Below are 12743 nucleotides of genomic sequence, written 5' to 3' on the forward strand. Positions count from 1 at the left end.
GCTTGGTGACGGCTGTGAGGCTGGCACGGGACCACCGGGCAGCGTTTCGTTCTGTTGTCCATAGGGCCCCTGTGAACTGGGGAGACTTGATGGCACTCAGCAGCAGCCCCCCTTCCTAGTCACACCCTCCACCCTCTGCCCTCCCTGAGCCCTGGCTACCGCTCATCTGTCCCCCATCTCTGTAATTTTGTCATGCTGAGGACGTGAGCTTTGGAGGCTGGCTTTCGTCACCCAGCATGCTGTTCCTAGGGCCCGTGCACTGACCAGATGCGTCCGCAGCACGTTCCTTTTTATAGCTGAGGAGCATTCGATGGCACGTCAGAGTTGTCTGTCCTGCCTGCTGCAGATAGTCTTTATGAGCGTTCGTGTCCAGGTTTCCCCATGCACACGAGTCTTCATTTCTGTGGGATAAATGCCCAGACGTGTGACTGTTGTATGATAAACACGTGTTTCATTTTTCGAGAAACTGCCAAACTCCTTTCCAGAGTAACAACTGTACCACTTCCCTTCCCAGCAGCAGTGGATGAGAGGTAGGTATGTCTGCATCCTTGCCAGCGCTGGGCATTGGCACTGGTTCGTATCTTAGCTGTCGGGTAGTGTAGTGACGTCTCCCCAAGGGGCATCTCATTGTGTGCTCCTCAGTGAGGTACCTCTTCAAGTCTTCTGCCCCCTCTCTGAGCTTTTCATGTTGAGTTTGCAGAGTCCCTGAGTATCTGGCTGCAGTCCTCTGTCTGCCTCGCGGCTTGCGAGCAGTTTCTCCCGTCTGCAGCTGCAGCTTGTCCCTTCGCCCTCCTGCAGAGCGTCAAGCAGAGCAAAAGTTCTGACTGTTGGTGAAGCCGTCGGTCAGTGTGATGCCTTTGGTGTCGTATCTAAGAGCCCTTCACCTGGCCCTGGGTGCAGAAAGTTTCTTCCTGTATCATTTGACGATTAGGGTTCTTGTCTGTTTAAGGTATGATGGTTAGGTCAAGGTTTTTTCTTTTTCTTTTTCTTTTTTTTTTTTTTTTGCTGGAGGGCATCGCATTGCCTTGACATTGTTTGTTGGAAAGGCTGTCTCTCCTCTATTAACTGCTTTTGCACTTTTACTACAGTCAAGTGGCTGTGCTTGTGTGGGGCCATCTCTGGGCTCTGTCTTTCTGTTCCATCAGCTCTTGTATTCCTTCACTGATACCATGCAGTCTTAGAATCGAGCACTGATCCCTCCCGTGTACTACTTGCTTTTCAAAATTGTGGTAGCAATTCTAGGGCCTTTCCATGTAAACCTTAGAACAACCGTGTCTGTGTGGGCACGAGGTCTTGTCAAAATTGTGGTAGCAATTCTAGGGCCTTTCTGTGTAAACCTTAGAACAACTGTGTCTGTGTGGGCACGAGGTCTTTTCAGAATTGGGGTGGCAGTTCTAGGGCCTTTCCGTGTAAACCTTAGAACAGCCGTGTCTGTGTGGGCACGAGGTCTTGCTGGGATTTGGATGGGCATCATGTCAGGCCCATGTGTCGGTTTTGGGAGAACTGACGTCTGCGTGTTGAGCCTCTTCCAGCCACGGATGCAGTAGCTGTTTATTTAGATCTTCTTTGGTTGTTTTACCAGCGTTTCGGAGTTTCCAGCATGTGAGGCCTGGATGTGTCTTGTTGGAGTTACACTTTCCTCATTTTTAGAGTGTTCGTTAGCGAGGCTGTTGTTTTCATGTTCGCACCCATGGATTCCCTGCAGCGCACGGAAAGGCAGTGGGGGTGTGCTTCACGGAGGGCAGTTATATTTTGTGGGCAGCACGCAGCCCCGTGCTCAGTAAAGCGGAACTGTGTCAACTGCAAGTGGACAGTGATCACTCAGCCGTTCTCTGGGAAGCAGTGGCCTTGACCATCGTGGCTTAGCCTCCTCCTTCTCTGCTTGTGGCGTTTCTGCAGACCCTCAGGCTCTTGGACTGAGTGGCCCCATCTCCATGGCGTCCACAGCTGCCAGTAGTGTAGTCTGCACCCGAGTCTCACGCCTCGTGAGTCTTGCTCCTGCTCAGCCCGTCTCTCTTTGCACAGGCTCCGTTGGCCTCTTGGACCAAGCTGTGCCCCGGGCCAGTCCTCTGCTGGGTCCAGGCTAAAGCCAGGGGCTTATGTGGCCCTCACTGCCCCCACACAGTGGCGTGGCGCACCAGCGCAGGGGCTGCCATTGCTGCTGGTCAAGCCTCACTGAAATCTCTCATGTGGTGTAGGAGGGTTTGTTTTGTAGATTCCTTGGATTTTGTTTGTTTGTTTGTTTACTTACCTGTTTTGTAGAGTCCTTGGGTTTTTTTGTTGTGGTGGTGGTTGTTTATCTGGTAGATTCTTTGGGTTTTGTTTATGTTTGGTAATTTTCTTGGGTTTGGGTTGTCTTTTCTTGATGTGTTTGGTAGATTCCTTGGGTTTTGTTTTTTGTTTATCTGGTAGATTCCTTGGGATTGTTTATCTGTTTGGTGATTTTCTTGGGTTTTGGGTTGTCTTTTCTTGATGTGTCTGGCAGGCCCCTGTGGATTCTCCTATAGACCATCCTGCCAGCGCAGACAGGTAAAGTGTTGATTTTCTTTCTGGTCTGGTGCCTTTTCTTTCTTTTTCCTGCTTGATCGCGCTGGCTGGTGCTGGGACACCAGTCCTGTGTTGAACAGCAGTGGTGACTCTGGGCATCCGGCCTTGTCCCTGATTGCAGGAAGACATGGGCCAGGCTGTCCCTGTCGGTCAGGAGGGTGCACATGGGGTTTGGGGAGTGCTCTCTGGCAAGGTGGGGACGTTCTCTGCCTCCTGGTGTTCTGCGAGCTTATTGTGCATGGGCGTTCGTTTTAATCCAGATGTCCGTCTCCCCAGCCAGACTCTGCGTTTCTAGCGCTCACGCACGGCAGCCCCAGCGTTTCGTCTTCCTCAGCACCTCGCTGTGTTTCACCCAGAGTGGGTGGGAACGCACGTTTGTGGGTTGCTGGAGCTTGTGGCAAGTAAGCGCAGACCCTGGGGAAACTGAGCAGACCTCCGACTCAACCAGGTCCAGGCGACAGTGTCGCTACCCTTGTGGCTTCACAACCCTTCAGCTGAGGGATTCAGGCAGAGGTGATGTCATCGGCCCCAAGCTGTTGCCACAGCGGAGATGTCAGGAGTCAGCATTGTCCCCTCCTCTGCCCCGATGTGGGAGATGGAGATTTTAGGGTAGGTGCTAACTGAAAAATTACCAGTTGTCTGAAGTGAGTGACTTGCACAGTATGTGAATTATATCACCATAAAGTTGTTACTTAAATAAAAACAAGAGGTCAGTGCAAGTGGGCAGGACAGGGCGTGTGTCCTCTGTGCTGTGGGATGGGACACTGTGGTCAGTTGGCTCCGAGTCCCCCTGCACACTCTGACACAGCAAAGCTACGCCAGATGGAGAGAACCCGTACTTTACTGCCTTCATGGGGCCCTCTGCTCCTCTCCCCCTCACCCTAATATTGTTGGGGGCAAGACTGGTCCTATTGATGCCCATGGTTCAGCATTCAGCCAAATAAGAGACAGACCCACGAGCTGAACACTACACTAGGGAGATGCACTCCTTAGGACAGTCAGCCTCGGGAGATCAGAAGGGCAGCACTTGTGCAGGACAAAGCCAGGGGGCTAGGAACGCATAGGTAAGAAGGACACAGGGAAAGGGTGACCACAAGGAGGAAGTTAGAGGTGAAATGTTACATTGTAGAGATTGTAATCAGTGTCATGAAACAACATGTCTGTGAATTAATGACTGGAAAATGAATCTGCTCTGTAAAATCCCACCCAAATCATGATAAAAAGTTTAAAAACGAACAGCAAGAGAGTATTCCTGCGTTCCCCAGAAGAGCTCAGATTTGCAATATCGTGTTGCCACCTTTGAAACACTTGTATCGGAAAGGAGCCCTGGTGCCAAACGGTTACGCTCTGCTGCTACCAGAAAGTCAACCGTTCAAACCCACCCACCAGCTCCACGGGAGAAACACTTGGCAGTCTGCTCCCCTAAAGATGACAGCTAGATGGGGCAGTCTGCTCTGTTACACAGGGTCTGCCCCCAGCACCAACACAGCGCAGCACTCTGAGGACGGCGGTGGGCAGCCTGCCTCCATGCATGGAGGCAGCATCTCCGAGACTGTGTTTTCTTGAGCCGAGGGTTTTCCACGTCTGGAAGCTTGCCCAAGTACTATTTTAGTTTAGGCTGTTTCTCCATCCCCATGACCCTGTCTGTGAGGCAAGACAAGACAAAAATACTGACTTTATTTTTAACAGTGAGGAAATGAGCCAAAGATTGAAACATAGTTCCCCACCATCACCAACAGTGGTGGCATTCCATCTAGATACAACCCCGGCTCCCGTTTCAGCGGGTGCAATGCTTGCCCTGGGTCCTGCTTCAGTCCCTTCTTGTCTTACGTGGCTGCTGAGTTCACGGGTTGGTGTGTGTGCTCCCTTCGCTGCAGGCTGGGACAAGCAAGTGTGTCCTCTGTACTGAGAAGAGCCCTGGAGGTTCAGTGGCTGAGTAAGTGCTGGGCTGCTAACCAGAAGGTCAGGTCAGCAGTCTGAACCCACCAGCCATTCCACAGGAGAAAGATGTGGCCATCTGATCTTGTAGAGATTTACAGCCTTGGAAGCAGTCCCACTCAGCCCTGTGGAGTCGCTGAGTTGGAATCAACAGCCAGGCACATGACAGTGGTCCTGATGGTGCAGTGGTTAAGCCCTTGGCTGCTAATCAGAACGTCAGTGGTTCGAACCATGTAGCAGTCTGCTTCCGAAGGTGACAGCCTTGGAAACCCTCTGGGGCAGTTCTGCTCTGCCCTGTAAGCTTGCTGTGAGTTGAAATTGACTCGACAGCAGTGGGTTTTGGTGTTGAGAAGCTTCCAGGTCCAGGGACGATGACAGCAGTAGTGCTTGTTGTAGGAGCTGTTTTCGCGCCTCCCTCGCTGACACACGTTCCTCTCCCGGCTGTGGCTCGCCCCTCCTTCCACCCGTTCTGCGTCTCCTTCCACATGTTCTCAAACGCACTGCACCAAAGACACGATCTGTGTGCCCTGTGTAGACGTGTTCTGATGAGGGTATTGTCCTAGGAGTCAAGACATTCATGCTGTAACAGAGCAAACCAACAGCGGATTCTGGTTGCAGATTTGATAGCTGGTGGGTTTTACGTGTGATGACACTCAGTGCCCACATTGGGGCTCTCAGCTGTTGTAGAGTCTTTGGAACACAATTACGTCCTGCTTTAATTTGTTTTGTTTCCTAGGGCTCCAGGGTTCTTGTTGATGCACGAGACAAGCTGGGCATTCCTTGGCAGTACTCTGAAAACGAGAAGCATGGCATGTTCTTGATGGCCTTCGAGAACAGAGCGGGGCTGCCCCTGGAGCCAGCCACCTTCCAGTTGTACGTCCCCGCCCTCAGTGCCCTCTGGAAGGACTCCGGCATCAGGGAGGCCTTCAGCCGCAGGAGTGAGTTCCAGCTGGTGAGTCGGCCTTGTCCACGGCCACATGGTTCCCTTGTCCCTTCGGTTCTGTTTTGACCTTCAGTCGAATTTCCTGAATGCAGTGAAGGAGTTGGAGGAAGTGAAGAACGTGGTGGGCATAGAAGGAAGTGGTGGGAGTATCAGAAGCAGCCATGGAATGCAGCTTCGTATCTGTCTTGGTTATCTGCTGCTGCTGGAACAAACACCATGAACAGGCGGCTGTGCTGCAGGACACTTACTTTCTCACAGCTCAGGAGGCTAGAAGCCCAGATGCAGGGCGCCGGCTCTCGGGGAAGGGCCTTGTCTCTTTGAAACTCCTGTTCCTCGGCTCCTTGGTGATATCCATGTGACATGCTCTCTGTTAGCTCTGCTCGCTCAGTCTGCTCTTTTAGACAGGAAGTCCCCAGCTTACAGCGGGTTCCGTGCCAACAACTCCGTCGTAAGTCACCTCTGGCATAAGTCAAGTACTTTGTTTTTAATTTTTCATCTTTATTGCCTTTGGTTATCCATATCCTTACAAATCTCAACTTTATTTGTCTTCGAGGGTTAGAACAACTTGACTTCAAATGAACAACTGATGCTTCTGATGGTGTGAGGTGCTAAGATCACACTGCAGGCCTGGTCTGTGGTGAAGTCAGCATCTGTGTTGTGATGGCCAGGTGTGAGTCAGATCACCTGTCGGGTACATGCACAGTTAAGCTGTCATGTGTGGTTGGAGTTGAGTGTTGCCCAACTTCCTATCCATTACGACTCCCGACACCAGCGTCACTATAGGCCAGGCCACAGCTGTGTTCTCAACAGTAAATTCTGACATTGGCCATCTGCCAGCAACCTCTGAGAATGATGACATCAGCACTTACGTGCTGCAGCATTGTATGTGTACCTGCTACTGACAGTAAGATGTACAAAAATACAAAGATGTTGAGTGCCGTTTGTTGTAACCTTGAGTAGGTTGTAAACTGAGGATAGCCTGTCTGTAAAGCTCTGGTGGCACAGTACTTAAGGCATTTGACTGCTAACGAGAAGGTTGGCAGTTTAAACCCATCAGCAGCTCCGAGGAACAAAATGGGGCAATCTACTTGGGTAAAGATTTACTGCCTCAGAAACCCAGTGGGGGTCACTGTGAGTTGGAATAGACTCAATGGCAGTAGGTTGGTTGTTTTGTATTTTTTGTCTATCAAAAAAGTTGCCACAGAGTGTGGGAATTATTGAACAATATAATTAATATCACACTCAACTAAAAACTTACTGAAGATAATTCAGAAACAGTTGCAGCAGTATATAGACAGAGAACTTCCAGAAATGCCAGCTGGATTCAGAAGGGGATGTGGTGCAAGGGATATCATTGCTGCCATCAGGTGGATCTTGGCTGAAAGCAGAGAACACCAGAAAGATGTTTACTTGTGTTTTATTGACTCTGCAAAGGCGTTCAGTTGTGTGAATCACAACAAATTGTGGAAACATTGAGAAGAAGGAGAATTCCAGAACACTTAATTGTGCTCGTGAGGAACCTGTGCATAGACCAGGAGGCTGTCATTTGAACAGAACAAGGGGACACTGCATGGTTTAAAATCAGGACAGGAATATGTCAGGGTTGTATCCTTTCACCATGCTTCGTCTGTATGCTGAGCTAATCTGAGCAGCTGGATTAGATGAGCATCGTGGCCTCAGGAGTGGGGGAGGACTCATTAAGAACCTGAGCTACGCAGACACAACCTTGCTGAAGGTGAGGATGACTCGAAGCACTTACTGATGAAGAGCGCAGACTACAGTCTGCAGTATGGCTGACATCTCAGTATAAAGAAAACAAAAGTCCTGCTGTGTGGTTTGGTAACATTGGGACTGTGCCTTTTTACTTGTCAACCTTGGGCCTTCTCAGGCCTCAGCAGCCAGCAGCTGACTAAGTGAAGAAACGCTTCTAGCTCCAGTGAGCAGGGAGCAGGAGGCAGAGCTGGACCCCAAGGTTGAGGGTCGCTGTGAGTCGGAGCCGACTCTGTGACACCTTACAACAACATAAAACAAAATGAAGTCATGGTCTGTGCTGCCATGTGGATGAACCTTGAAAATATGATGCTTCATGAAAGAATTCAGACACGAAAGAGTATCGGTCTGTGGTCCCACCTCTGTGAAACACCTCTCGGTGAGCGAATCCAGCAAGACCACAGTTTCTGGATGATTTCTGGGGGGCAGGGGGTTGGGAGCTTCTGAAGGAGCATTGAGTTCCTTTAAGGAAGAAAAGTGGAGGTGGGAAGTGATGCTGGCGGCACAAGATGATAGACACGATGCTGTATTTTACACAAACAGCACACGTGTCATACAGGTGATTCAGACTGCGCAACCCCTCGTGACTTAGTTTCCCATGTGCATCACGTGCAGGTGCACGGTGATGTTGCTGAACTATTCGTGTAAAAGTGGATGAACCGGCATCTGTTTTGTTCTGTATGTTCTGCCACAGTAAATGTTTTTTAAAAAGAAAAAGTCTGGTTAAGAGGCCGTGGGGACTTGAACTAGGGCAGGATCTGTTCTCTGCCATCCTCACATCCTGTGACTGACTTCTGCTGGTGTTTTCTTGGCTAATCTCTGACCGACTCATTGCCTGTTAGTTAATTGTAATCTTCATCATCGTGCTTCCTCCAAATACGTCATGTGAGCAAAGCCTAACCCTAAGCCTAACTGTGAAGATGACAAGGTGTAGAGTTGCTGGGGGAAAAAAGAACCAGTGTTAGCTCTTTGTAATATTCTCTTGAACTTGTGGCTGATTAAGTAACCTTCACGGTGCGGTTGTTGATAGGCAGCAGGGGGCTCAAACACACCTGCTGTCGTGAGGATGGTGTGCGATCGGGCAGCACCTGTTCTGTTACACGTGAGGTCACTGTGAGTCAGAGCTGACTGGCCGGCGCCTGATGACCATTGTTGAGCTGGACGAGGTGAGTCTGTTGTTGCTTGGAGGACAGGATGATTTTCCGGGGAATTCCATGCATCTCTGAGTCCTCACGTGACTTCCAGTTGTCCCGTTGGGAGTAGCCGTTGGCTGTTGCAGAGGCTGTGGTGACCACGCAGGTGGGCGTGCAGCACACCGGGACCCCAGCCTCAGGGACATGTCTGGGATGTTGAGAACGTTCACTGGAGGTGAATCACGTTTCCCTCTTGAGTTCTGTTGGCAGCCCCTTGGACATGGCTGCCTCCTTCTGGCTTCGTAAGATGGAGCTGGAGACGTTCAGGGAAGCTAGTCTGTACTGATGGCTCAGCGCGTCTTATTTCGGGAGATGAGGTGAGTCTGCTTCTTACAGAGATTGTTCCCCTGTCCCATTGCTGAAGGAGTCGGGTCTTGGTGACATTGGTTCGCAGTGGCTGTAAAGGCTGGAGTCATAGCGTGCGTGTTGGCGGGAAAATGGAGGCCAGCTCGCCATCACGGGTGTGGGTGGATGACACCACCTTAGAGCCAAGAGCACTGCCTGAACTGGAAGATCACCCTGGGGCCCTGTGGTTAAGCTCCCTTCAAAGATTCCTTGGAATTACCAGGCCAGTGCTTACCAGATCCCTTCGCCATCTGTCGTCTTAACGTCTGCGATGCTGGCTCTGCAGTTGCACCAGCTTGCAGAGCCTCGGTCTGCGCTGTCAGTCTCTGCCCACGCTCCTCGCCCAGCCTTGGTCTGTGCTGTCAGGCTCCGCCCTCCTCCCACCCTCACCCGCTGTCCCCGTGCTTATGTTTCCTTTCAGTATAACTTATTTTGTTGTTCACAATGTACCCAACAAAGCATACACCCATTCAGTCATTTCTCCACGCACAGCTCAGGGACGCTGATCCCATCCCTCGAGTTGGGCAGCCATGCTTACCCTCCTTTTCTGAGTTGCTCCTCCGTTGACATAAATTCACTGCCCCATAGGAGTCCTCGCTAATCTTCCGAGTTACTCGTGTCAATTTGATCCTATGCAGATAGTTCTTAAGAGAGCATGAGCTCCAAGCAGACCTTTTCTTACTAGTTAAGCTGAACTCTAAGGAGCCTTGGTCAGGCAGCAGTTAAGCACTCGGCCACTAACCAGAGGTCTGTGCTTCCAACCAGCACCTGCTGTGTGGGAGAAAGAAGTGGCACTCTGCTCCATAGTGATTTGCAGGCTTGGGAACCCCGGGGGGCAGTTCTGCACTGTCCTGTACGCTTTGCTGTGACTTGGAATCATCTTGATGAGAGTGAGGGGTTTTTTGATGGGTTTTAAGCTCAATTGTTACGCTTTTAAGAAGGCTTCAGGGGATACTTTTGGGTTAAAGTTTAAAGATTATCTCAGGGCAGTACTTTCAGGGATTCATCCATCCTCCATGGCTCCAGAAAGTCTGGAGTCCTTGTTGAAATTTGTTCTCCTTTTCCCCCTTTTGATCAGGATTGCCTGTGGACTCTTCGATCAGAATGTTCGGTAGTGGTCGCCAGGCACCGTCTGGTTCTGGCCTCGTGGCAGCGAGGCAGTTGCCCGTGGCGGCAGTTAGCCGTACTTGCCCTTTCTCCCTCCTGATCCTGACGCCCCTCCTTCCTCTGTTGCTCCAGGTGAAAAGAGAAGAAGTACTGGGTCTTAAACAGCCACTTGCAGGTTTTTAAGAGCCCAGGCACTTCACAGTGAACTAGGAAAAAGAACAGAAGCACTAAACACTATACTGGGCCAGCTACCGGGGATGTCCCGTGAAGGCCCTGCACCTTCAGAGACCCAAATCCCGGGAGGCGTTTGGTTGTACATATGCAGTCTCAGCACTTGCTCTTTTGTTTCTGTTGTTGTTGTATTTGTCACACAGCTTTTGCCAGGTCACCTTTTTGCAGGTATACAGTTCGTTGACACCAGTGACACTCACCGGCTGTGCAACCCAATCCTTAATCAACTAGATTTTCCCATCACCATTAACCCCATTTCTCCCCCACCTTCCACCCCTGGTAACCACTGATAACACTTTATTCTCTGTACGCTTGCCTTTTCTTCTGTAGGAATGAGATCTGTTCAATGTTTGTCCTTTCATGATTGGTTTATTTTGCTCCATGTAATGTCTTCAAGCCCTGTCCACATTATGGACCTGGGAGCGGAATTGCTGGCTCATGTGGAAGCTCTGTTTTTAGGGTTTTGAGGAACCACCACACAGTTTTCCACAGAAACACACTGCCATTGAATTAATTTCAACTCATCATGATCCTAGAGGACAGAATAGAACAGCCCCATAGGGTTTTCAAGGCTATAAATCTTTATGGAAGCCGACCACCTCGTCTTTCTCCCATGGAGCAGCTGGTGGGTTCCATCTGGTGGTGTTATGGTTAGCAGTCAAATGTTTTAAGCCTTGTGCCATCAGAGCTCCTGTTTTCCACAGAGGCAGTACCATTTTGCATTCCCACCAGCAACAGTTAAGGGTTCCAGTTGCCCCATGTCCTCACCAACATTTGTTGTTTTCTGTCTTAAATCTCGCCCCTCCTGGTGGCAGTGTGATGGCCTCTCATGGTTTGCCTGTCTCTGATGGCCTATGATGCCGAGTGTCTTCTCATGTGTTCGGTGGCTGCTTGAATGTCCTCCCTGATGAAATGTCTATTCAAGGAGTCCTTTCCGCATTTTTTGGTTAGGTTGTATTTTTGTTGTTAAGTTGTTGAAGTTTTTATATTTTTTCAGTTCTTGTCAGATATATGGATTCCGAAGGTAGTCTCCCAGTTAGTACCTTGTCTTTTCACTTTTTTGGTAAAGTCTTTTGATGAACAAAAGTTTTTAATTTTTATAAAGTCTCATTTATTTATTTTGTCTTTTGCTGTTTATGCTTTTGTTATTATATTAGATGGTTCATTGTTGAAAGCCAGGTCTGACAGTGTTGCCCCTGCTTGTTCCTGGTTTTAGATTGCACTTTTAGGTCCTTAATCCATCTGAATTTGTTTTTTGTGTATGGTATGAGGCAGGGATCCTGTTTCATTTTTCTACATGTGGAAATCTAGTTTTCCCAGCACCATTTATTGAAGAGACTTCTTTCCCCATAGAATGGACCCTTGTCAAAAATCGGTTGGCCACAGATGTGTTGATTTATTTCTGGCCTCTCAATTCTGTTCCATTGTTCTGTGTGTCTGTTGTTATATAAGTACCAGGCTGTTTTGGTTATTACAGCCATGTAATATGTTTTAAAAGCAGGCAGTGTGTGTCCTTCTGTGCTCCTGTCTTTCAGCATTGCTTTAGAATCAGAGCCTCTTGCCATTCCATATGTCAGTGAAGACTGGTTTTTCTCTTTCCAGAAGGACGGCTGTTGACACTGTGATTGAGATTGTGTTGAACCTGTTGATCACTCTGGGTGGTATTCATGTCTTCACAATGTTGTCTTCTGCTCCATGAACATGGAACACCCTTCCATTTGTTTAAATCTCCTTAATCTCTTTCAGCAGTTGCCCATGTGCGTTTTAAGGGTTGTAGAAACATAGCTTATGACTTCTTGGGCTTGGAGTGCTTTTTTATAAAGCTCTGAGGTAGAGGACCACCCCCAGTCACTTTTGCATTCCCGAAACAAATGCCAGCCTGTGGGTGTGGCAGTTACATCCTTTTAGAAAAGCACAAACCAGTCACTATAGAGACAGCCAGCCACCACAGGTTAAAGTTCTTTTGGAAACTATCCTGTGCTCCGGCTGGCTTTATTTTCATTGCGTTTAAAAATACATTTCCCGAGCCCTGTTGGTCAGCTTTTGGAGCACTGGGTCAGATGGCAGAGAAGGTGGTTTGTCGCCTCAGCAACTTACTATAACTTGCTCTTGGGTCACGTGGAGCAAAGTGAATTAGACTGAGTGGTCTTTGCATGCGCTGTCCCAGCACACACCCTCCTGATGTGTCCACAGTGGACTGTAGCTCATGATGGTGTGACGGTTGCTTCGAGATACACGGTGAACCTCTCTGCTGCGGCCAGGTACGTAGGGAAAGACCAGAGCAGCAGTGCCTGGCCAGTGAGCAGTCACGTCCACAGTCGGCTGGGACGTGAAGTCTCATTTATTTATATCATGAGGACATCAGTGCCACCCAGAGTGATCAACAGATTCAACACAATCTCGGTCACAGTGCCAACAGCCTTCCTTCTGGAAAGAGAAAAACCAGTCTTCACTGACATATGGAATGACAAGAGGCCCTGATTCTAAAACAATGCTGAAAGACAGGAGCACAGGAGGACACACACTGCCTGCTTTTAAAACATGCTGCACAGCTGTAAAGCTACACATCACACTCTGCACCATCTCTGAGTGTTCTCTGTTGCTAAGCCACTGCCCTCTGAGGTGCCCAGAGGCCCCATTAGTTGTTATTCTTTGGGAGGTGTAATTCT

General features: G+C 49.4%; 1 protein-coding gene across 1 annotated transcript in view; it reads left to right on the plus strand.

The window, feature by feature from the left end:
* The window catches only part of GNA12 (G protein subunit alpha 12), a 92584-nt gene that overhangs the window by 40186 nt on the left and 39655 nt on the right, over positions 1-12743 (plus strand). Inside the window, exon 3 of the mRNA XM_042781162.1 lies at positions 5222-5437. Within this exon, the coding sequence (XP_042637096.1) occupies positions 5222-5437 (216 nt within the window). The remainder of the gene's footprint in view (positions 1-5221; positions 5438-12743) is intronic.

The sequence above is a fragment of the Orycteropus afer genome, unplaced genomic scaffold (assembly GCF_000298275.1).
Source record: "Orycteropus afer afer isolate SDZICR_OR568_19922 unplaced genomic scaffold, OryAfe1.0 scaffold00006, whole genome shotgun sequence".
NCBI lineage: Eukaryota > Metazoa > Chordata > Mammalia > Tubulidentata > Orycteropodidae > Orycteropus > Orycteropus afer.